Genomic DNA, 22,924 nt, shown 5'->3' on the forward strand with positions numbered 1-22,924 from the left:
CTTTTCTTCTGACACTTGGTTATGCTTGTTTGGCCATTTGTTCTTAAGTAACTGACTTTCCTTTGAGATGCCACCAGGCGGTAATGGGGCTTTTCATTTTGGTTCTAATTTTTGATAGAATGCTGCAAATGTAACTTAGATCTGTCCTTTTTGTGAAAGGTTTGTGCTTACCTACTGGAACAGTAAGGTGCCTTATCCCTAGGTTACTGCTTTGTTGTGGGTCTACGCATCAGTCTTCAGCTGACTCTTCCAGTTTCCAGAACTTGTACATGATGAACATGTGTCATGTGCAAAAGGGGAAAAAATACTGAGAAACTAGATGAGTAAGATATTTATGAATACAAAGATGAAAAATACTGATTTCATTTCTGTTTCTTACATGTGTTCCATGTAATACATTTTTGTCAGGAAGGGAGACTTCATTACATGTCAAATTATTAAGCAAGGACAGCAACACTTGATATGACCCTATAGCATTTTTAAAAAACATATATCCTGCTTTCTATCTAAAACCTGAATTCTCAACAAAAAAACCCTTATGCATTAAGCCACCCTTCTACTAAGGAAGAGTCTCTGAAAGCTGCTCACTTTATGATGAGCATATTTAAATCCATCCCACTAAAACACAATACAATTAGAATAAATAGCAACCATATGAATAAAATTAACGACATTCACATCATAATATTCCCTAAAGTAGCAGCAATAAGGAGGTGTTAGCAACTTTTACAACTTTACCCAGTAAGTGGAAGCTTGTATCTGTGCTTAATCTGGTAGCTGTAGAGACATTCTGATGACTGTAGAGGATGCCAATTAACAGCATCTGTTTGCTAACTACAACGAAGTTTCTAGTTGTTGTTCAGGACCCACCACGAAGCTGAAAAGAAAATATTGATGATGATTCTATTCCAGTTCTAGCTACTTTTTCTTGTGGAGCCTTCAAATTGCTAAATATTTCAGGACCTCACTCTGAGTACATAACTTATTTGGCTTATTAGCCCAAAGATGCCTAGCAGTCACCAGGAATGGAAGTGAACTACCTCAAGAGCCAAAATTAGGGTTGAATTTAGGCCTCCTTTAGGTTTGGGAAACGAGCTGTGGGAGGGAGCCCAAGACAGCTGGGCTAGCAGAAAGGAATGAAATGCCCCACTGGGTTGCATTTCACTACCATATGTAACCCTTTTGATTTTGCTCCCTCTCCCCTTCAAAGCAGCAGGCAGCAAAATGGAAGCTGAGTGGCAGGGTCTGCAGCTTGACTATTAAGTTTAAATGACTGGCCACTATTTAATCCTGCTGTTTTGCTTCCTGCTGCTTTGGGGAGGGGCAAAGCCAAAGGGTTAAAATCTTCCCATGTGATCTCCTTCCTTCTGGCTGTGACTTGCCATGGCCTGGTGAAAAGTGAAAGGGAAGCTGGCTCCTGGGCAATTTTGCTGTTCTCTCCAGCCTGCAGCTTCTTATGGATGGGGAAAAAAGGAGAAGGGAAACCTCTACCTCCCTTCTGGCTGGGGTAAGCTGTAGCCAGGATAAAGGTAAGTCTCTTGTCAGATGATCCCCTATTTCTGCTGCTTGCTGTGAAGCCAGTTTGATTTGGGTTTTGGTCCCTGGACTCCCAAACTGCCTTTTTTCAGTCTATGTCCATCCCTGGTCACAATGTCACCCAAGCACACGGAGAACATAAGATTGTAAAACCCAGATAATTCTAACCAGATTAAAGTATTCTATGCTACAGCCTTCCCTTGTACCCATTTGACCTTTTTCCTATAAAGAGCACCCTAAACATAAAGGTTGCATAAAGGCTAAGTTGCAAGCAAGGGATGAAAGCCTGTGGAATATTTCTACTGTTGAAAAGGAGCAGCAACCAGGTTTTTTGAGGATTTCACAGTGTCTTGACCCTAAACAGGTTTTTCAATCTTAGAATTGGTTTGGTAGTCACACTAAGTTGCAAATGCAGGGCAAAAATGATAACGCTTCCATTTTTTAAAGAAGTGTTCATATTTTTAATAGGTTCCTGAGGCTTTGCAAGTCAAAATGTGTGTTAAGTAATGTTGCCATGGTTACACACACTGTCAACATTTAGGATGTATAAAGGAGAGAGTGCTTTAAAGTATCTTAGTTCTAGCCTACATTCAATTCTTTAATATATACGCTTCACTTTTTTGAATGTGTGTACTTCTAATAAAGTATGAAACCCTATTTTTCTTGTTCTTGTCAATAAGGTCTGAGTGGCAGCAAGAAATGTGCAGAATTCAGGCAATTGACAGTGTAGTATTAAAATTGTTCTCTCTGAAGCTTTTGCTTAGCTTAATCTTAAGCAGGTGAAATCTAACAGTTCTAAAATCCACCAGTATGTCCATATTTGTCCTGTTATGGCTTCAGATTTTTTTAAAGGCTACTTCATTACTACAGTTTTAGATATTTTTCCCAGCTGCTATAATAGTGGGATAGGAGAAGTTTGCCTTCTTCTGCATTTGCTTTATGTTCTGCAAAACAGAGGTTACATATTTTGTTTCTGTTCTGTTCACACCTTAAGTTCTCAGGAGCATGAAAATGATTATGGTTTATTCTGCTCTTTAGTCAGGTTTCTTCATATTGGCTGACATTACATAAATTGCAGGAAAGGACGTAATATCTTTTACTGAAGTCAGTCGGTGGCAAAACACCCACTGAACTGGAACGGAATTGCATTCACATCCTATTAAGTTATGAACATCATCACAGCCAGTTATTGTGAAGATAAAGTACCTTTTGCCAAGCAGAGCTAGTGAAAAGGTTGTTAGAATTCGCTGTTTTTATATAAAAAAATATTGCCTGTGGAAAACTAAATTACAAGAGTTTAAAAGACAGCAGACCTTCCTCCCCTGGAAGGAAAAGCAAGCAGAAGGAAAGAGAATTAGTAAGAGGAAAATTATTTGCAAAGCTTTAAAAATATTACCGGGCACTAGCATTGTCGTAATGTGCTCCGGCATTTCCAAGTAGTCCACGTTACTCCTTTGGAACGTCTTGTTGTAGTTCATCTGGAGGTGGCTGAAATAAGAGAGTCACTGTTGAGTCATCTATTTTCCTCTCATCAGTTCACGTTTAAAAAGTGAGTTCTCATCATAGCATGTGTCTGGGCAAAATATTCACTACTTACTGTTACTAGTAACTACAGCCCACTTTAGAATTACTTGGCCATCCATGTGCAAGCACCTCAAAGCACAGTACTTATGCAGAGGCATGTCATGGTCTCCTAACTCGGTGTCTTTTTCCAAGCCAGTTTACAAGCGTGGGGGTGGGTATGGTACTGGTGATAATACCCTATGTGTGCGTGTGTGTATGTGCATGTGCATGTGGGATGTGACCTCAACAAAAACATTTCACAAGGGATCACATGTTAAAACAAGTCTATACTGCGTTGATGCAGCAATCATTGTACCTCTCAGATCTATTAGTATGAGCAACATAACTAACATGGAAAGTCATTCCTATGCAGAAAAATATGTGTATCACTAACTAATGCAAACCCAAAGGCAATGCTTCATTTGTATTTAACATCTTTTTCATTAGAAGATAGTTAAATCTCTGTGTTTGACATTCAGTTCTGGTAAAAGAGCTGAGAAAGACTGATTTGGTACTTCCAGTTTTTGATAACAAGTCAGCAGCCAGAAAGAACCTTAGCAATTATTTACCTGTTCCAGGCGTTGTTCTCCCAGAATTCATAAATGATGAAGCGGGATTCGTTTGCAAGCTTCTGAATGGAAATACTGAGGAAGTAAGGACAGAATTGATTCCAACCATATTATTTTAAAACACTTCAAAATTAGTTTTCAGATACACAGGGCCAAATGTCTTTGCACAGTGACTTAAAAATAAATTCAAATGGTAGAAATTAGCTTTTTTTGATTCAGAGCAAGTGTGCTGCTATGCTCTGTAACTCCCTTTGCTCCTCTCACTTTCTTTGGTGCATAGAGCATCGTTGGGCAGTTCCTGGATAGACTAAGTTCAATTCACCAGGGTGTCTGAATCTACCCCTGCAGGCTGCATCAGACAGGTGTTTTCACAAACACAGAATGCACTTTCAGTCCATTTTCAATGTACTTTGCGAATGCACAAGACTCCAACAACGAACTGTAATAGCTGATTACAGCCATTTTTAAAAGCTGAAGTCTTGCTGCTCAGATGCTTGGAAGAAGAGACAGGAGTAGAGAATTGAAGTCAATCCGCTCTTCGGTAGCCAACTGGCAAGACCGCAGGATTGTTTTTGTGTTTAAAGTGTGCACCTGGATTTTACAAGAAAGCGAGTTGTACAATAGCTGTTGCCCATGTATTTCTTCAAACAGCTAGGAATACGTGCAGAAAAGCCTGCAGCTCTGTGCACAGGGTCCCTTACTAGAACAGACTGCAAACCAGTTTGGGAAAGCAGACACAACAATCTTCCTCCTCTGAAAGGAACCAGCAGGTGGCACCACAGGCATGCAGTCCAGAGCATGCTAAATAAGAAAATGGCTGGGGCAGGGGGCGTTGCTTCTCAAGTGAATTTGCATGCATGCCAGTCATTTTCCTCATGTGATACAAATAATTTATCGCACCTAATTAAAACATTGGCTTTCTGAATATCTGCATGGTGCCTTTGTCTGTTGTGTCTACTTATACTTAAATTCATTGTATGGCAGTAGGATTCCAAAGATTGCAAAAAGCTTTCTTTCCCCCAGCTAAAGGTTGTTTGATGTGGTCAAGCAGTTACAAATAAGGCCAATAGTCAGGAAAGAAAACACTATTCCTGTACTCCCATATATTCTCAAGGAATCGAAGTAGTGCTTCTGTTGAATTATCTCTACAGTTTCTTTATCCCAAATTAGATTTCTTTGGTTGCTTGTTCTGAAACTACTCAAAGGGTCACTCTTTTGATTCCCCAGTTGCCCTATTAAGCTACTATGTGGATAGTTAAAAGCATTATATACTCTTAGAATTAATTTACTTGGCCATTTATGTAGCTTCGGACAATGAAGACTGGTCTGATTTTTTCTCATCTTGCCCCTATTCTGTAGCACTGCTTTGCTGACGTACAGCAAACAAAAAGCAACATTTGAACTGCAGGATACATATTTCTTCCTCCTCATGCATCTCTGCCCCTACAATCTCTGCCCCTACAACTCTTCATGGCCATAGATGCCCATTTAGACCCAAGTGACCAATCAGACAAAGCTGAATAGCTTCCTGGATTCTGTGAATATGGGACACACATTATCAGCTTATATATCCCTTTCCATCCATTAACAGCACATTAACAGCAACCTAAAAAATAAGCACCAATATGGTAGCTGGTCTGTTCAGAAATGATGGTTTTGCAGCTTCAATGGAAAAGAATGAAACTGCATTGCCTGTGATGCCAGGGTAGGGATGAGACCAAAGTAATGCATCCACTTACCCTTACAGCTAGGCCATATTTCTAATGGCCTTACTGAAGCTCATAGCACCCAGACAGCTTCTGAATAACTTACAGTATTTTAAAATTGGCCTGTTACAGCAAATAGCAAGTTTTAATCAATAGCATAAAACTCAAACTGTGTTAAAATACTGCTTGCTTAAACCACCCTAGCTTTTGTTATTCATATCCTTAATGCCAAGAGATAAAATAGCAATATTGTAAAGCACCAATCCTAAAACAGTCACATGTTCTGTTGTAAAACAAAGCGGAAAGTTGAGTTTTACTAAATTAAGCTGGATCTGAAGGACAATTAATTCTGTCCTTAGGTGAGGAGCATACAGCCAAAATACCCATGAAGCCCCCTTATGCTAAATCAGATCATTGGTCCATTACAGTCAGTATTGTCTATTCAGGCTGGTAACAGCTATTCAAGATATCCAGAGGTCTTTTACATCACCTAGTCCCACATCCTTTAAACTGGAAGTGCTAATGATTGAAACTGACTTTCCGAGCCACATACCCTCTCCCAAGGAAAGTCTATTGCATTTCCTCATCTGAGCTGACATAGGACAAAGTATTGTTTTGTGATTTCTGGGGGCACAACTGTGAATCAGTTCAGAAACCTGATAATCCATGGAATCTGCCTTTCTGTTTCTCATACCTGAATACTAACAGCAAAAGAGGGGCTGGGGATGACTTTAAGTGGTCCATGTAACTTTAGACTTCCATGTTCTCATTCACTGAGGGTAATAAATATAATACTCACTGCAGGCATCCATCCTGAGATGAGGCAGTGTCCACATACTGCTTCAGAGCAGAGCGGAACTGCTCTACTTCTTCCACTATCACTGTCATCTGACGCTGAACAATCATTATGTGCTGATAAGAAAAAGCAGTGCAATTATACACATAAGAAAAATGTTTCCCCCAAGAACACACGAGGCAGCAGAAATCTCATTTCTTCTGCCAAAGCCAGCTTTCTCCCTTCTATTTTCTGCCTATCCACCTACCCAATCACCTGGTTTCTCCCTTTATCTCCCAAACATCTCCAAGAAGCCAGTTTTCTGCTCTGCCCCCCAACCTGCCCAGATGCCTGGTTTCCCCCTCCTCAGCTCCTTCTGTTCCTTCTAACTGCCTGTTGTCTGCCTCCTCCTGTCATATTTTTCTCGTGGATGTCACTCCTGGATTTTAATATTAACCATTGTTAATGACTCTGCAAAATGTATATAGAAATGACACAGTTTATGTCCAATTCCATTTGGGAGACCTTCCAATAAGTTGAGAAACATGGAGAGAACACAGCAAAGACAAATTACGTTCCAGTAGCACCCTGAATATCCTAGACCAGCCTGAATTCATCACAGCTTAAAGGTTTACTAAGCTTGGTATTTGTATGGAAGACCCAGAGGAAGGCAATGACAAACCACGTCTGCTCATCTGTTGTCTTGAAAACTGTTGCTTTGAGCCAGTTGCGATTTGACAACACACCTTTTCAAAGAGCAGCAAAGGTAACTGGCCAAATCTGTGGCCACAAGTCAGTATGCATCAGTCTTACTTCTGCCAAAGTTTTGTACTAATTGTGAAACAGAACACCAACTTCCAGCTGTATCGAGTAACAGTTTAGCACTGTATGCAATATGTATGTAATAGAAGGTTTAACAAGATTTTTACAGTAGAGGCATATGTCTTGATTTAAAATTAGTGCTTAAAATTAATTATCTAACAGTACAGAAACAGTGAAACTGAATTGTGCTCAGATGTGGCTTTGTAACTCTGGGGAAACCATATTTATCATGTGCAGCATTATTCCATTAATGAAGTTATGCGTGCATAGGACTAAACTCCAGAGATTCTGTAGGACTTAAAATTCCAAATAATGCTGCATAAAATTGCCGTCCAGACCAAGGGCAGATTTTCTTAAACTTTTCTGTCTTCTGTCCTGCGGAAGCCAAATTTCATGCACAACTGAACTTCAACGTTTATATCATCAATTCATTGTCTTGGGGAAAAAACACTTACAGCTTTTGTGTTTCCTTCTGATATTTCTTCTTCGAGTGGCTCGAGCTTTAGATCCTTGTCAACAGGATGAACATAAAGTGCAAATAAAAGCTCCATGGATTAGCAATGAACATTGCTTTAAAATGATGGCAACACTTTTATTATAGCTTAGCATACTAAATCTGTCATGTCTTCTTCATGGACAATGTGGGACATAGGAAAGCTGACTGATCCATCATGTTCATATAATTCAAACTAGGCTTCAAGTAAATATTGAAAAATACATCACCAGTGATGAAGCCCTAATTGTAGGAGTATTTCTGCACCCATGTCATTTTAGAAAGGGAGAAAATGTGAGAGACTACACTGAAAGCACAGTCTGAAAAACAAAGTATGCTGAAAAGCACACTGAAAATACAGCCTTGAGATTATTTCTGGCCTAACTTGATTAATAAACAGCCAATTAAAGGCCTAATTTTAAACCTGGCATTTAGCTTGGAGACCCTTTCAGACCACCTTAGTAACCAGTTTTAGCAACTGGTTGCTAATGGATTTTTTGTTTCAGTCCAGGCACAACTGTTTTAGCCACCAGCTGCTAATGGATTTTATTTACCTGTTCATACAAAGCCACTTGCGTCCCATTGGCAAAGTGGGACTGAGCCATTTTTGAGGGAAACTGCTTTCCTCTGTGGCAGTTCCAAGATGCTGTGGTGTGCTATTTAAAATATCCGTAGCGCTTCCTACAATGCCGCTTCGCCCCTGCCCTCTCATTGCACAATCTTTCTTGCCATCCCCTGCCCCAAGCATTCTGAGTGCTATAGCACTAAGCCAATATAGCACTTCAGTGTTACAGCAGCACCATTGAGATGCCTTGATTGCGTAGACCAGGGGTAGTCAAACTGCGGCCCTCCAGATGTCCATGGACTACAATTCCCAGGAGCCCCTGCCAGCGTCTGCTGGCAAGGGCTCCTGGGAATTGTAGTCCATGGACATCCGGAGGGCCGCAGTTTGACTACCCTTGGCGTAGACAGAGTATTCTGGTTTAGTGCTACAGCACTCAACTTGGAATGTTGAGGTAAGGAGGGCAAGAAAAACTGTGTGGCAAAAAAAGGTGGTGGTGGTGGTGGGGGGGGGGGTGAAGCTGAGCAGTTCGAAACGGCCTTCAGATACAGTTCATTCATCGGATGAAGTCTGCTGTATGAAACCCCCATCCCTATATTGCTTTACTCAGAACTGGGCCAACAATGCATAACATCCAGTGCAGAATAGTAATGTGCAAAGAGCTTGGATCAAAGAACAGGATTTTCCTGCTTTGTGCATATTTTTAGCTTCTTTTTTCCAGCTGTGTATATAATAACGACAGCTGTGTATATAATAACGATCAATACATGTAATACATGTAAAACAAAAAACACAGTCACTTGCTGAAGATGTCTAAAAAGAACTTCCTTCTGACTTAATGGAAACATCTACCTCTCTTGCCAATTTTAAACATGCAGCAAAAAAAGCTGCATCTCATATTTCTATCCAGGTTTGATTGCAGACAATCCATATAATTAAATATGGGGTAATTAGCATCTTCCGGCACCACAGGTATAAAGCAGATAGCAGGTGTGACGCTGCAGGCAGACTTTTAAAAAAGAGAACATAATATTCAGTGATATCCAAAGGCATTTGCAACTACTTGAATAAGGCATTAACCAATTAGGGTTTGTTATGGTTCTGTAGCTAGAGGATCACTGTCCTAAATTAATTCATTTGCATGACTTTAATATTTTCAAACAAAGGGTTTAAGCGTAAACCCTAATTTTTTTAAAATGGTTTCATTAAAAAAAAACCCTTTTAATAAATCCAAGATCTTTTTTTGGGTTTACTTTAGGGGGATAGATTCAGATGACTAATTAGCAACCCATTCCTATTAAAATAATTTCTTTGACAGTAGTGCTAATTACCACCTATTATTCATATAATGAAATGGATAATAGATTTGCAGACCACCATGTGATGAAAGGCAATGTATCCGATACCAGGACTCTGCTTCAGTTAAAGAACAAGTAGAGTTTGTACTTTCAATCCAATGCAGTCAACTGGCAGAATGCATTCTTCCCCTTGTTGTGGGGCAACCACACTGGCACCATCATACAAGGCTAATGGCCAGTCTTCTCTAGAGCTGCCCTTAATAACTGCCCATTCTCTAACGTGAGTCTTAACTTCACAAGACTACTCTTTCCATGAGCAGGGAGGAATGTCAGAATTTAATATGACATACCTAAATCACCTGGAAATTATGAAGGCACGTGTGTGTGTGTGGGGGGGGGGCGATACTCTGGTTAGGGGACATAAACTCTATGGCAGAATTAGCTTCTAACCATATAAGTTTTCCTCAAAACAAGAACATCATTCCCTGTTCTGCCTACATCACTTACAGGTTTCCAACTGTTCTCCCTTTTTTTGGGAGGGGAGTGTTAATGGGGGGGGGGGCAGTGAGGCCTGAAAGCAGGGGTCCCCCCTCACACCTGGACCAGGGAGTCTGACAACCCTATACATGACTGGTCTCAGTCATGGGTGAAATGTGGGAGCATTTAACTGGAACCACTTGTAGTCTTTGCAGAGTACCGAAAGGCATTGTGCACACCTTCTGCTCCAGCTTGTCAATCAGCTTCTGGAGCCTGTTTATCTGAGTCATCCATTGGTTATCTTCTTCCAGCCAGCCTTTAGGAGACATAAATAATGAAAGTGAAAACACTGCTGAAAGCTAGGACTTCATCTATTTATTTTGATGTGTGTATTTCCATCAATGTGAGAAATTTCAAAGAGCTTTTAGCTGTGTTTAATGCAGCCAGTGTTCCTCTAAGCATCACTAATGGAGCACAGTTTTGTTCTGGGAGAGTTTCCCACCACTCAAGCTGTCCTTAAGAAGTGCACTTAGAAAGACCTAAGCCTTTCTACTCTGCTGTAGTTTAGGGTCACTCCAATGTCTGTTTAACTGTGAAGACAGTCTCTTATAAGGCCTGGAAAGTGATGCTGCCTTGAGATTCTTCCACAGCACATTATCCTTGTTTCTTCGGGCCCTTTTCAAAGCCATGTTAAAATGCCGCACCCAAGCAGAAGCTCAAAAAAGCAGCTTTACAGTGTGTCCTAAGAAGGTTGTCCACTAAAATAATAATAGTTTTAAAAACCCAACAGGAGGTGTTGTTCTTTTCTTTCTGAGAGATTAGTAATATTTTATTTAGGAAGCAACCCTGTAGGCAATTACTCTGATCTAAGGCATGATGGGTTCTCATAATGGACACCCAGAAGCAAGCCAGATTGTTTGTGTGGAAGATGGAGCTTAGTGACCCTAGGTATAATGGAAGAATGTGTGTGTGGGGGGGGACACTTGAAATCCAAGAGGGAAGGAAAAGAAGGACCTACTTGCCATACAAATGTCTTAGGAGGTTTTTGGTTCAACTTACTGAGACCAATGTATTTATTGTTCTACTAATGTCCAGCATGAACAGATGGGAGACCAAATGGGAACCCTTCCCCTGTCCTTGTTCCACGGCCTCCAAAATGTCACTTTAAAAACATGCTTTCTTCTAGGTTGCTTCCACGTGGAGATACCACTAAAGGGCTTTTCTTTTTCCTTTTTAAAGCTCCTCAGAATCAATACAACAATATGCAAATTACTGATTCTAAGCTATAACAAAATAAGGGGAAGGGGAGGCAGCTTTGCAGCAGAATGTGGGGAGAGCTACTCATGTGGATTCCCTGTGGCCAATGGTTGCTGTGTGGGAGCAATGCACTTTGCAGCTCCAGAACCAGACCTAATTCCTGGACAAATATGGATTTGGGAGAAAATGCAGGTGGGGATTTTTCTATGCTCTTCTCTGCCCCAATGTTATACTCTTATGAGTAGGGGGGAGGAGATGTAGGGAGGGAGTGTCAATAGGGAAGGGGCAAATTTTCTTTTTTAAAGATTATTTTTCAAAATTCTCTATGGAAAAAGAAAGAGGAGACCATCAGAGAACAGGAGACACAGCCAGAACAATGCAGGCATAACACATTGTAAAACAGGTGCAAAGTTCTGTATGCCACACAGACTCCTATAAAAACTGGTCATAGCCAGGGCCATGTCTTTTGAACCGTGATTGTGTGGAAAGGCACCATAAAAAGTTTTAAATTAATAAATACATTATACTACAATTCTATCCAGGATATTGTCACTCAGGAAATTATATTTCCTGCTTGTCATCATAATTAATAATCTTTAGTATTAATAATTAGCTATCACTGCAGATGATAAAAGCAGCTAAACCCAGCCATTCTCAAACAAAGGAGATGTGTCTGTCTAGAGTATCACTTAGTGGGATAAAAAGAAGAAGAGGGGGAGAAACCAACTCTTCAGTCTCTGAGCTCCCAATAATCTTGGAAGGGGAAATTTTGAGAGGTGAGATTTCCAAATTAGACTCTCCTATACAGTGCCTCAGATACTCCCACTGTATTCATTGCTACCTTGGAGATTGTTAATAGGGTGGAAATGTGGCACAGAAGTGTTTCAAATATATTTCTAATGGCAGTTTGGGTTACTCACAAAAGCTTTTTGCGTTGCTCATCAGGCCTCCCGCAACCAGGTAGAAGTATCTACATAGCTGAGTGATTCCCCAGATATATGCCAATAATTTTGTAAACTAATAAAAAAGTTAAAAGTTCTAGAACTGAGCCTGCCTCTAGCAGACATAATATACAAACAACAGCTGAGTCACTTAAACAACAGAATGAGAAGAGCTGCTTCCACCAGCCTGAGGACATAAAATAGCAGAGGCAAAGGTCTGATTATATGTAGACATTTTCCAGTTATTTATCCTTCCCCAATCATTCTTTATGATTCCTTGTTCCTATGAGCAGCAAACTTCATGACCATCTGTACTCACTATCGCATACTAGACAGAAATTCACAGGGTCATTAGCTTCCAACAACAACAAAAAAAAGACTGCTGGAATGGTGGGGAAATCTCATTTCCCCTCACCAGAGGCAACACCTTGGGCAAAGACTTTGGATCCTCTTTTTCATAAGTGATGATCTTTCACCCATTCCTTGTGCAGGGAAATGATTGAGGACGCGCCTTATGTGTAGATAAGAAGGCCCATTAACATCGACAGAGGGAGATGAACAAACATCTGTTACATCAACTTCCTCTTTCCCCCCACCAGCCAGAAAGATCTCTTCTAAAGAGTTATTTGAACCTAACCCCACCTGGAGCTGGCTCAGATTGTGCTATGGCATGTCCATTTGATGAATCTAAAGACTAAATTGTTGTCCTTTACCTGGAGAAGATGCTGTTGTTCCTTTTAGTACATTTAGAGTTGCCAGCTCTGGGTTGGGAAATGTCTGAAGATTTTGGGGGTGGAACCTGAATACGGTGGGTTTTGGAGGATGGAACTTCAATGGGCTATATTTCCATAGAGTTCTCCTTCCATAGCAGCCATTTATGTGGTCCCTCTCTTCCCCAAACCCCACCTCACATGGTACAATTTAAAGAAACATGCTGGTTTTTCCATTTGTGTATTTTAAAATAATGGAAAACAAAACATGCAATTCATCTCTTATGCAATGTTACCTGAGTTAAGAAGTGGGCTGACAGGAGAAAAACTGTTGTTCCTCTGGAGTCTTCGACTCGAACGTCTTCCTGGCTGCTGAATGGTGAGCACCTCTGGCTTTGATGGTACTTGACTTGAAAAAAATGAATGTCTGTAGTCACTATATTGATCATACAACTGATCCCCGGACAATAGAATTAAGTTCCCCTGGAGAAAATGGCTGCTTTGGAGGGCAGATACTATGGCATTATTCTGATTCTATTTTCAGCCATTGGCTAAGCTACTGCAAATTGAAGACTGTTCACAAACATCATAATTGCTCAATGACATCTGTATAGAATATTGAAGTTTTCAAAAGTATTCTTATTGATAAACAAAGAGTAATGAAGGGGTTAGGAACACAGGCAAGTCAGAAAATAAATCAAAAGACATATAACTAATTTCTGTAGACTAGTTATGGATTGAATATATAGTATTAATGCTGCACTGGAACCTCAGTTGCCAGAATTCCCCTTGGATGGGTATTCTCTAACTATTACCATCCCCATGTGTGTGTGTGGGGGCGGGGGGGGGGAAGAGGACAATGTCCCAAAATATGCTTTAAGAGCTAGAATTCAGCTTGGTGATTCCTGCCTAGTGGATGAGGCTTGAAAATTTTTAACTAATTAATGGAGGTTAGCTTGAAGCTGATAACTAAAGACAAACTAGACATGAAAAAAGTGGTCTAACACAGTGGTCCCCAACCTTTTTATCACCGGGGACCAGTCAACGCTTGACAATTTTATTGAGGCCCGGGGGGGGGTAGTCTTTTGCCAAGGGACATTGCTGCCGCTGCCTGAGCCCCTGCTCTGCTTGCTTTCCCACTGGTGCTCCTCACTTCCCGCTTCCCGCTGGGGGGTGCTGCCAGCAGCAGCTGCGCAGTGCCACGCTGAGGGGGAGCCCCAGCCATGGCAGCCACCGAAGAGCAGCCGGGGAGGAGGACGAGGAGGAGCTGCAGCCCGGTACCGACTGATCCACGGACCGGTACTGGTCTAACATATCTACATTTTCTAGTTGTTGCTTGCTCCTTATTTGGCACTTTGCTGTCTGGAAGGAATTGCAATATTACTGAAAAGATAGTGGTTGTGAGCCAAGTCTCAGGCACCTCCTGGAAGAATACTTGGTTTTAGGGAAACCTCATGACCATGATTTAATTTAACACCAGTTTTAGTCAGTGATGTCAGTGATCCTCAGTGGCTCAGGACCCATGTGTAATTCTTTTGAGCACTGTCCCATATACAACTGATTAAGAGGGTAGAATGAGGCAAAACACTATTAAATGCCAGAATGTTAAAAAAAGAAAGCAAGCTCCCAGTAGTGGGGAAAATAACTCTAGATGCTCTGAGATACCCTTGTAATTAAAAGGGCTACATTTTATTGTTTGTACATGTTTGGTGTGGAACACAGTAGTCATTTGGCTCTTCTAGTTGATGGGGATTGCAAATGTGGCCCTCCATGATCCAAAGGGTTAGCATCACTGCTCTATATGTAACAAAAAGGCTTTTCTTTTAACTATGTCACATAAATCTTGTAGCATGCATCAGTTGTTACAGAAATGCTCTGATATGCTGCAGTCGTAAGAAAATAATCTCACTCACTTTTCTTGGCGGGTTTGTTCCTCTGTAGTTTCCATGGCACATTCCAGGGAGTTGTGGAGTGACTGGAGCTGATTCAGTGTTTCTTTCAGCAAGAATCGAGTCACGAACTGTTCCAACTTAGAAGCCTCCTGATAATTCTAAGAGTGAACAAGACACCAGCAAACATAAGCAGTGTCTTATTTCGCAACCAAAGAGCAATTAAACATGGTCCCTGATGCACAGGCTCATGGACTGTGATTCTGAAGCTAGTTCAATTGTATTATTCCACAGTGTGTGTAATTATCTGAGGGAAGAAGGAAAGGAAAGAATATGCAAGTACATATGAAAGAATATGCCAGAGAGAGGACATTTACCACAAGGGAGGCTCCACGCCACGCTGCATCCTGGTGCTCCGCACAGGGAAGCATTTTGCCCATTGCAACTTGCCCACCCAAGATTTGTATTCCTGCACAGCAGCTAGGGCAGTGAGGTTCTGCTGCACTACAGGGAAGCAGGAGTTTTTTGTTTGTTTAAGAACAAGGGATTGCGTTGGCAAACAATACCACATTCTTTTTAAAAAATGTCCCAGGTGGCTTTGCTGCGCAGCATGGCGGACCTGCCTGGGGCATTTTTTTGTCCCTTCTGGGACGCTGTACATCAGGTGAGGGAGGGGAGGAGTCGGGCCTAGACAGCCCGGCTCTTCCTCAGCTGCACAGCCCAGGCCCAACATAGTCCCCATTGCTGTTTGGGGCAAAAAAGGGAATGAGGATAAGTAATCATTCCCTTGCCCCAGGGCAACTGAGGGCCTGAGTTGGGTCAGGCCTGGGATGGTCCCAGGACAGCGCTGATGTCATGCAGAACCAAGATTTTGCCCTGCCACCAGACAAGTGGTGAGTCAGGGCAATTTCCTGGTGCAGAAAAGGTCCAGCTCAAGTTTACCCATAAGATTCATGGCAAGCAGGAATTTTAGTCCAGGTCTAATCAAATGCTCTGCTGTACTACTGAGGTCAATATACTGCCTCTGTACTAAAAGTGATTGAATGTTCCCCCATGACCTGTCCTGACCTGGTACTCAGAGGTCTGCACTGGGCCTTCTTGGGACACCAGTGGCTGCCCAACCATACCAATCCCCAACACCTACCCTGCCAGGTGATAATAACACTGTTCTAGTTCCTGGAGGCAGATTACAAACCTAAAATAATTTGGGATCCCAGCTTCAAAAGATTGCTTCCCCTCCTCCTGCCATAAACATTGTTGTTTGCTAGGTGCTGTGTATTGAAATTTTTTTCCTGCTACTTAGCCTGTTCTTTCCCTGCCAGAAAAGCTCAACAGTGGTTGCTATTCCAGATGTGAGTCCACTGACAATTTTCCCATGTTAATTATGTACCTGGAGGTACTGAAGACATCGCCTGAATTCATGAGCATTAATCAAGCTTGCCATAGCATTCATGAGCATTAATCAAGCTTGCCATATGCCAGTCCAAATAGCTGCTACCTCTGCAGCAAGCAGAGAAAATCCTGGCAGGACAGATTGTCTGTCACTCCCTTTGGCTCCGCTCTGAGGCTGCCGTCAGCTTAGTGTGAACGCATTTGCAAAGACCTTGTTGGAAATGACAGAACTCATTTGTACCAGTAAAGCTAATTTCGGCCTCCCCTCAATTATTTGACATGTTGCCCTAATTGAATTAAAGCCGCTCTATCTGGCGGACTGAGTTTCATTGCTGGAATCGTTGATTCCCAGTGACATTAGACTAGAACAATCTGTTACAATGGTGTCATGATGGGCAATTGAATTCAGCATTGCCAGAAGACATTCAGCAAGTTGCCGATGTCATCTCTGATTCACAGCATTCCTGATAGTGAATGGATAAATTATTGGCAATGGCATTACCGGAAGACCTGCCCTGTTTAGATGATAGTAACACAGCCAGATGATCAAAGGCTGTTCAGCATTACAGTTGCCTCTCAGGAATGTTGGTTCTGAAGATCTAGTTTGGGGATATCCTTTAGGGTTGGGCGCTTCGGGGTCCGAAGCGGCCATTTGCACCTGAAGCAGCCAGTGCTGTGGTGGTGGGGGAGAGGCGTGGGCGTGGGCACGCTGGCAGGCGCACACATGCAGGCTGCGCCTGCTTCGGGTGCAAACAGCCACTTCGGACCCCCAAAGCGCCCCAAGTTTGCTACGGTAACCACCTTTGCCCCCCCCTATACATACATACTTCTGACAGACTCAGGTGGTAAGTCTATTAAAAAATCATCTTCAGGCAAATAATTCCATCCAATCATAAAGTATTATTAATAACATATATCACACATAAAAGGCAATAGGCAGGTAACAAAAGAAGGTGGGTATATTAGTTAACGTTTGCAAATTGTTGGAAGAAAGAATTAGGAAGAAAACAGGGCATATTTTAGGAGTTGCCAGCTCAGGTCTGAGGAATACCTGGAGATTTTGAGCGTGGGCCCTGAGGACAGCAGGGTTTTGGCAAGGAAAGGACTTCAAAGGGATAAAACGCCATAGAGTCTCCCGCCCACAGTGGCTAATTATTCCAGGTGCACTCCTCTGTATTGCCTGGAGATCAGTTGTAATTTCAGAACATCAGCCCCCCCCCGGATATTTCCCCCCCCCAATCTTTTTGTCAGTCCACTTCGTCCAATGAAATACTTTTACAAATTGCTTTCTTTCTTTTTTTGCTATCACAGTAGAAAGTGGGTAATACAACATTGAGTTTGCATTTTGACTTTTAAAGCCCTTAATATATCAAATAGCCAGGAGCCTAAAAAGATTGCCTTCCTTCACATCAACCAACCATATGCCTAGATGATCTAGAGTCAGAATTTTGTGTGCCCTCACAATTGCAAGCATGGCAGTTGACAAAAATGCCAGGGCCTCTTGATGGTGGCTTAATTCTTGTTCCAGAGAAATCCATCTTTTCCCTTTTCCTTTTCTTAGCTGTTAGGTGCCAGATAAACACTGTCGGGTTTCAAAGAGGCTTTTTGCCTGTTATTACCTGAGGTGTTTAGCGTTCCCTTCTATGGAATAAACTCTTGAAATCACTCTATCTTAGTTAATTGCTGATGGGTGTTTTTATTTTGTCTCTTTTAATATTGCATGGATTTCATTTTAGTGTTCCATAACATCCACTGTGACTCTGAAAAGGTCGAAAATGTGATGTCAAAACCTTAAATATAACATATTGTAGATAAAAACAGGCCTCCTACTACATAGACCCTTTATTTATAAATGCCAAGACGTCCCCTCATTTCCTAGTCCAATTAACAAGGAGTTTAAGGCAAGTTCCTGGGAAGCCAGTCTTGGAAAAGCTATATCCAGGATAGAATTCCCTGGTCCATTCCGCACAGCTCATAGAAATCCATGATCAGCACTGAATATTCCAGTGCTATTTGTTGTAGCGTGTCATCGTCATTTAACATCTTGCCAAAATCTTCATTCACCTAGCGCTACTGTTTCTTCTCTAGTGTTCCTCACCTACTTCTGGTTCTTGCTGAGAATAATGAAAATGCCACAAACTTTCCTTGCTGTCCCCACCTCGAGCATGCCAATCAACTGAACAACCAATCATCTTAGCCTAGCTATGTAAAGCCTGTCACCCCCTTTCTTTTTAAAAAACAAAAACAAAGCAGAATTAATCGTTGCAACACAATTTCATTTGTTCACAGAGGCATAGGTTATCTGTACTTTCCAGTCATTCATCTCCAGACTAGCCTGGATCTGGCACCTCCAACCCCCATCCCCTTCCAGTGGCCAGAGGGGACCTGTCAATCCTAGAAGGGGGAAGTAACCTGTAGTTTCCAGCCATTCACAAACACAAAAGAAGTGGGGGAGGACCTGTACTTTCCAGTCATTCATCTCCAGACTAAAGGGCTCATATCCCCTAGCCTGGATCTGACAATCCCACCCCCTCCATCCCCTTCCAGCAGCCAGAGGGGACCTGTCAACCCTAGGAGGGGAGTAGCCTGTACTTTCTAGCCATTCACAAACAAAAACTGTGGGGGGGGGGTAGCCTGTAGTTTCCAGTCATTCAAAAACACCCCTCTAGTGATTGTGTTATTCTGCACAATATTTGTGAGGAAAAGGGACATGAGGTTCCAGTTCACCAGGACGCTCCTGAAACAATAGTTGTGGATGAGGAGGATGAACCCACACGCATTTATTTATATCTTATTTTCTCAGCAAATGTGGAGGTTTCCACAATGATGTTTGATTGGCGAATGAACACCTCTTTGTTGCTCCTCACCTTTCTATGTTAAGGGAAATCAAGGTTGTCTTTTGGTGGAGTTTTATATGGGCTCAAAACAGCACATAACATGGCAAACATGCAGTCACGTAGAGATCACAGGATCACATGATTTTAGAATGTCACGTTGGGCGAGATTCCAGTGAGACTAGCAAGTATACGTTACTATGCAACGTTCCCCATTTTTAAAAAACATTAGAGTCCCGTCCCCAGAAGCTATAGAGGCAGGAGCAAGGGCGGGACATTTTCCTAGCGCAATGAATACTACTGTTGCCTCCTCACTTTACTTGGATGTTTGCTTGCGGCATCTGTTGGGATTTGTGCCAGGTGAATGCATTTTTCCCGATAACACTGCTATCGCTACATCTAGTGCAGTGCTGGGAGGTTGTCTGAAACCCTGAATTTAAAGAGTCAGCAGCAGGTGATAATTGTGCTGAATTTCCTTTGTGCAAAAAGGCCCGCTCTGCTCCTCTTCTCTTGTAGGTGTGAATCCAGCACAACTGAGAGACCACTACAACAGAGTGAACAGAATAACCGTATGGATTGAAACTGTCCCTTTATGCTTGAAAATAACACTGATGAAGAAAGGAAAAATACCGAGGAAGTAACTATTTACAGCAGTGGAGCAAACTAGAACTAAATGCTTCATTGTATTCTTAAATCTTAGTTTATCCCTAAAATTGGAAGAAGGACAGTACTAACTCTTTAAACTGTTTTCCCATTTAACTCAGATCTATGAGGTACCGGAAAATGTTTCTCTTCATTTGTCTCCAGACTCAATCAACCCTTCACCACTATTCCTGTAAGTTTCCAGAAGATTCTAGTAAATATTACTGCCAGAACATGTTGGGTCGTTCTTCCATGCAAGCCTTAACATCCTACTGGGAATATGAGGAAACGGTTTAGATCTGGATTCCACATCTGCAGAGTTCTGTAATACATCATAATCACAGCATCATAACCATTATTTCAAGATCTAATTTAATACCCTTTAAGCTGATTTGTTACCATAGCAACCACTTTGACTTTTATTGGATGTCAAATATGTGCTTCTGATCCAAAGTTCCGCATGTACATTGATACACGTACAGAGATTCCGCACAAACTGGGCTGCCCATTTCCCTCAGCCGTGGAGCCCAGTTGAGAGAAAAGTGGTTGGAGGAGAAGACTTCGGCACCCCTCTCACCCCTTCGCCACTTGAATCCCTTCCCCGACCACATTCCACTGCTTTACAGCATTTTATATAAAGCTTGCCTCTGCCATCATAATGTACAGTAAGGTATGGGATAGTCATCCTGTGGGCCTTCAGATGTTCATGGACTACAATTCCCATGAGCCCCCTGCCAGCGTTTGCTGGCAGGGGGCTCATGAGAATTGTAGTCCATGAACTTCTGGAGGACCACAGGTTGACTACCCCTGGTATAGAGGTTTCTCTTTAGCCCAGAAAACAGGAAATCCCATTAACATTTTGACAGCCTAAAAGAAACATGAACAGAGGAGGAAGAGCTGAAAGAAGTCATGTGGCACCTCAGAGTGGCATAATGAATACCTCACACAAACACCACGATACCTCTGCATTTGTATCTCATGTTAACTAACAGGAAACTCAGCTTACTGCCAGACTTGAGTACATGTCACACTTCTTCCTAGTATCCCCTATCCAATGGAAAATCATGATTAGAAATCAGTTCTAGTTACATGAAGGCAGAAGTGCAATTCAGTCAGAATCATGCTCCCACAACCATGCACATATCAGAATTAAGCTCTGATTTTAGGATCCTGGTTTATAGTTAAGGAAGATTCACTCCCTTTGAGCCATATACCTGCATTCTTGTACCACAGGTAATTGTCGCTGGTTTCCAATTGGGAGGAGGAGGATCATATTTTTGTATTCTGCCCTTCCCTGGTGGCTCAGGGAGGATGACATCAGGTTTAAAATTATTATTTTTATTGTTATCATTCGATTTATTGCCCGCCACTCCCTTGCGGTTCGTGGCGGGTTACAACAAAATAAATACAAATAGATCAAACATACAACATAAATTAGATATTTAAATCAAAACTATAAATTTAAATAAGGTTTAAAACGTTTAACAGCTGCTGCCTCTTAAAAAAAATTAAAAGCACATGGGGGATAATCAGTCATTGGAGGGTTTAATTGACTGTGGGTTTTAATGAGATATGGGGGGGGGAGAGAGAGAGAGAGAGGAAGGATTTGAGTATACATATGAGCCCATCTGGAATCTTTTTACAATCAAACATCATAGTGAGGAAATAATTTGGCTTGGAACTGTGACCGTACCATAACACTATTTTCCCAAGTCAAAATGGCTCCCAGAAGTCCCAGTTTGCCCTGCTCTGGCACTGCACATGCTTCACTCAGTCTACTCTGACCCAACATTTGTCAGACATAACATCCACCGTGAACCTGAGAAGGATATATTCCTTCTTGCATTCAGCAATTAAAGATGCCTGGTAAAATTTGTGGACTGACTTGCAGCATGAATGCCTTGTGGAAATATCAGAAGCCAAGCTGACTGCCAGCCGGTTCGCAAAATTGACCATCTCAATTTTTTACCAAGTTCATGTATGCCTGTGTAATTTAGAAATCTGTTTTTTTGTTTTTAAGGAACACCCTTATGGGAGATAGCTACCTCTGTTCTGATTTTAAAATGATTCTCAGCATAGCTGCCTGGAGAAATTTCTTTTAATGAAGTGTTTACAAGCCTGCTGATACGAGCCTCTTGTGGCACAGAGTGGTAAGGCAGCCGTCTGAAAGCTTTGCCCATGAGGCTGGGAGTTCAATCCCAGCAGCCGGCTCAAGGTTGACTCAGCCTTCCATCCTTCCGAGGTCGGTAAAATGAGTACCCAGTTTGCTGGGGGGTAAACGGTCATGACTGGGGAAGGCACTGGCAAACCACCCCGTATTGAGTCTGCCATGAAAACGCTAGAGAGCGTCACCCCAAGGGTCAGACATGACTTGGTGCTTGCACAGGGGACACCTTTACCTTTACCTTTACAAGCCTGCTATAAACCATCACAAGTCATATACCAGTGTAGTGAATGTAAAGTTGACAACTCTGAGTTGGGAAATTTCTGAAGGTTTGGGGGTGGAGCCTGGGAAGACATCATGGTTGGGGGAAGGGGAGATATCTCAGCATGGTATCCTGCTACAGAGTCCACTTCCCAAAGCGGAATTGGAATTAACCTCCATCATCTGAAGATCAGTTGTACTTCTGGAAGGTCTCAGGTCTCATCTGGAGGTTGCGAATCCTCAAAACAAGGGCCAATCCATATGTTACAAAGTTATTGTGCTCCTCATGTGTCCATCCCAATCTTGTCAAACAGGCATTCTTTGGGATATCTATGATCAGAACCCACTTCCTAGGTGTATGGAGATCTGATTCAAGTTGGGACCATATTGAGTATAGATCTGGGAGGTGATGGTACCACTTTACTCTGCTCTGGTTTGGCCTCACTTGGAGTACTGTGTTCAGTTTTGGGCACCACAGTTGAAGAGAGATGTAGACAAACTAGAGCATGTCCAGAGGAGGGCAACAAAGATGGTGAAGAGTTTGGAGACCAAAACGTATGAGGAAAGGTTGGGGGAGCTTGGTCTGTTTAGCCTGGAGCGGAGATGACTAAGAGGGGATCTGATAGCCATCTTCAAGTATTTAGAAGGCTGCCATATAAAGGATGGGACAGAGTTGTTCTCTCTTGCCCCGGAGGGATGGACCAGAACCAATGGAATGAAATTAATGCCAAAGAAAATCCATCTAAACATCCGGAAGAAGTTCTTGACAGTTAGAGCGGTTTCTCAGTGGAACAGGCTTCCTCGGGAGGTGGTGGGTTCCCCATCTTTGTAAACTTTTAAACAGAGCCTGGATAGGCACCTGACAGAGAGGCTGTTTCTGTGAAGGTTCAAGGGGGTGGTAGGTTAGAGTGGATGAGTGATAAGGTTGTGAGTGTCTTGCATAGTGCAGGGGTTTGGACTAGATGACCCAGGAGGTCCCTTCCAACTCTATGATTCTGATTCTAAGCTTCTTTCTGTACATAATTTTCCTGAT

At 42.1% G+C, this 22,924-nt stretch overlaps 1 protein-coding gene across 6 annotated transcripts in view; it reads right to left on the reverse strand.

Annotated features, from left to right (window-relative positions):
• Window positions 1-22,924, reverse strand: part of NECAB1 (N-terminal EF-hand calcium binding protein 1) — a 92,595-nt gene that overhangs the window by 5,342 nt on the left and 64,329 nt on the right. For 3 of the 6 annotated variants that reach the window (XR_013234055.1, XR_013234056.1, XR_013234054.1), the window contains exons 8-16: window positions 14,623-14,759; window positions 13,006-13,118; window positions 10,041-10,117; window positions 7,427-7,480; window positions 6,174-6,286; window positions 3,669-3,743; window positions 2,933-3,024; window positions 739-877; window positions 172-262 (exon numbers count right to left, since the gene is read on the reverse strand). Coding sequence is in view for 3 of the 6 variants with exons in the window: in XM_077351943.1 (XP_077208058.1) it covers window positions 849-877; window positions 2,933-3,024; window positions 3,669-3,743; window positions 6,174-6,286; window positions 7,427-7,480; window positions 10,041-10,117; window positions 13,006-13,118; window positions 14,623-14,759 (690 nt within the window). In the remaining 3 variants the exon portion in view is untranslated. Of the gene's footprint in view, window positions 1-171; window positions 263-316; window positions 878-2,932; window positions 3,025-3,668; window positions 3,744-6,173; window positions 6,287-7,426; window positions 7,481-10,040; window positions 10,118-13,005; window positions 13,119-14,622; window positions 14,760-22,924 lie in introns of those variants that run through there. The other 3 variants (XM_077351943.1, XM_077351945.1, XM_077351944.1) reach the window with 1 other exon arrangement.

Source organism: Paroedura picta, chromosome 9 (genome assembly GCF_049243985.1).
Source record: "Paroedura picta isolate Pp20150507F chromosome 9, Ppicta_v3.0, whole genome shotgun sequence".
Taxonomy (NCBI): Eukaryota; Metazoa; Chordata; class Lepidosauria; order Squamata; family Gekkonidae; genus Paroedura; species Paroedura picta.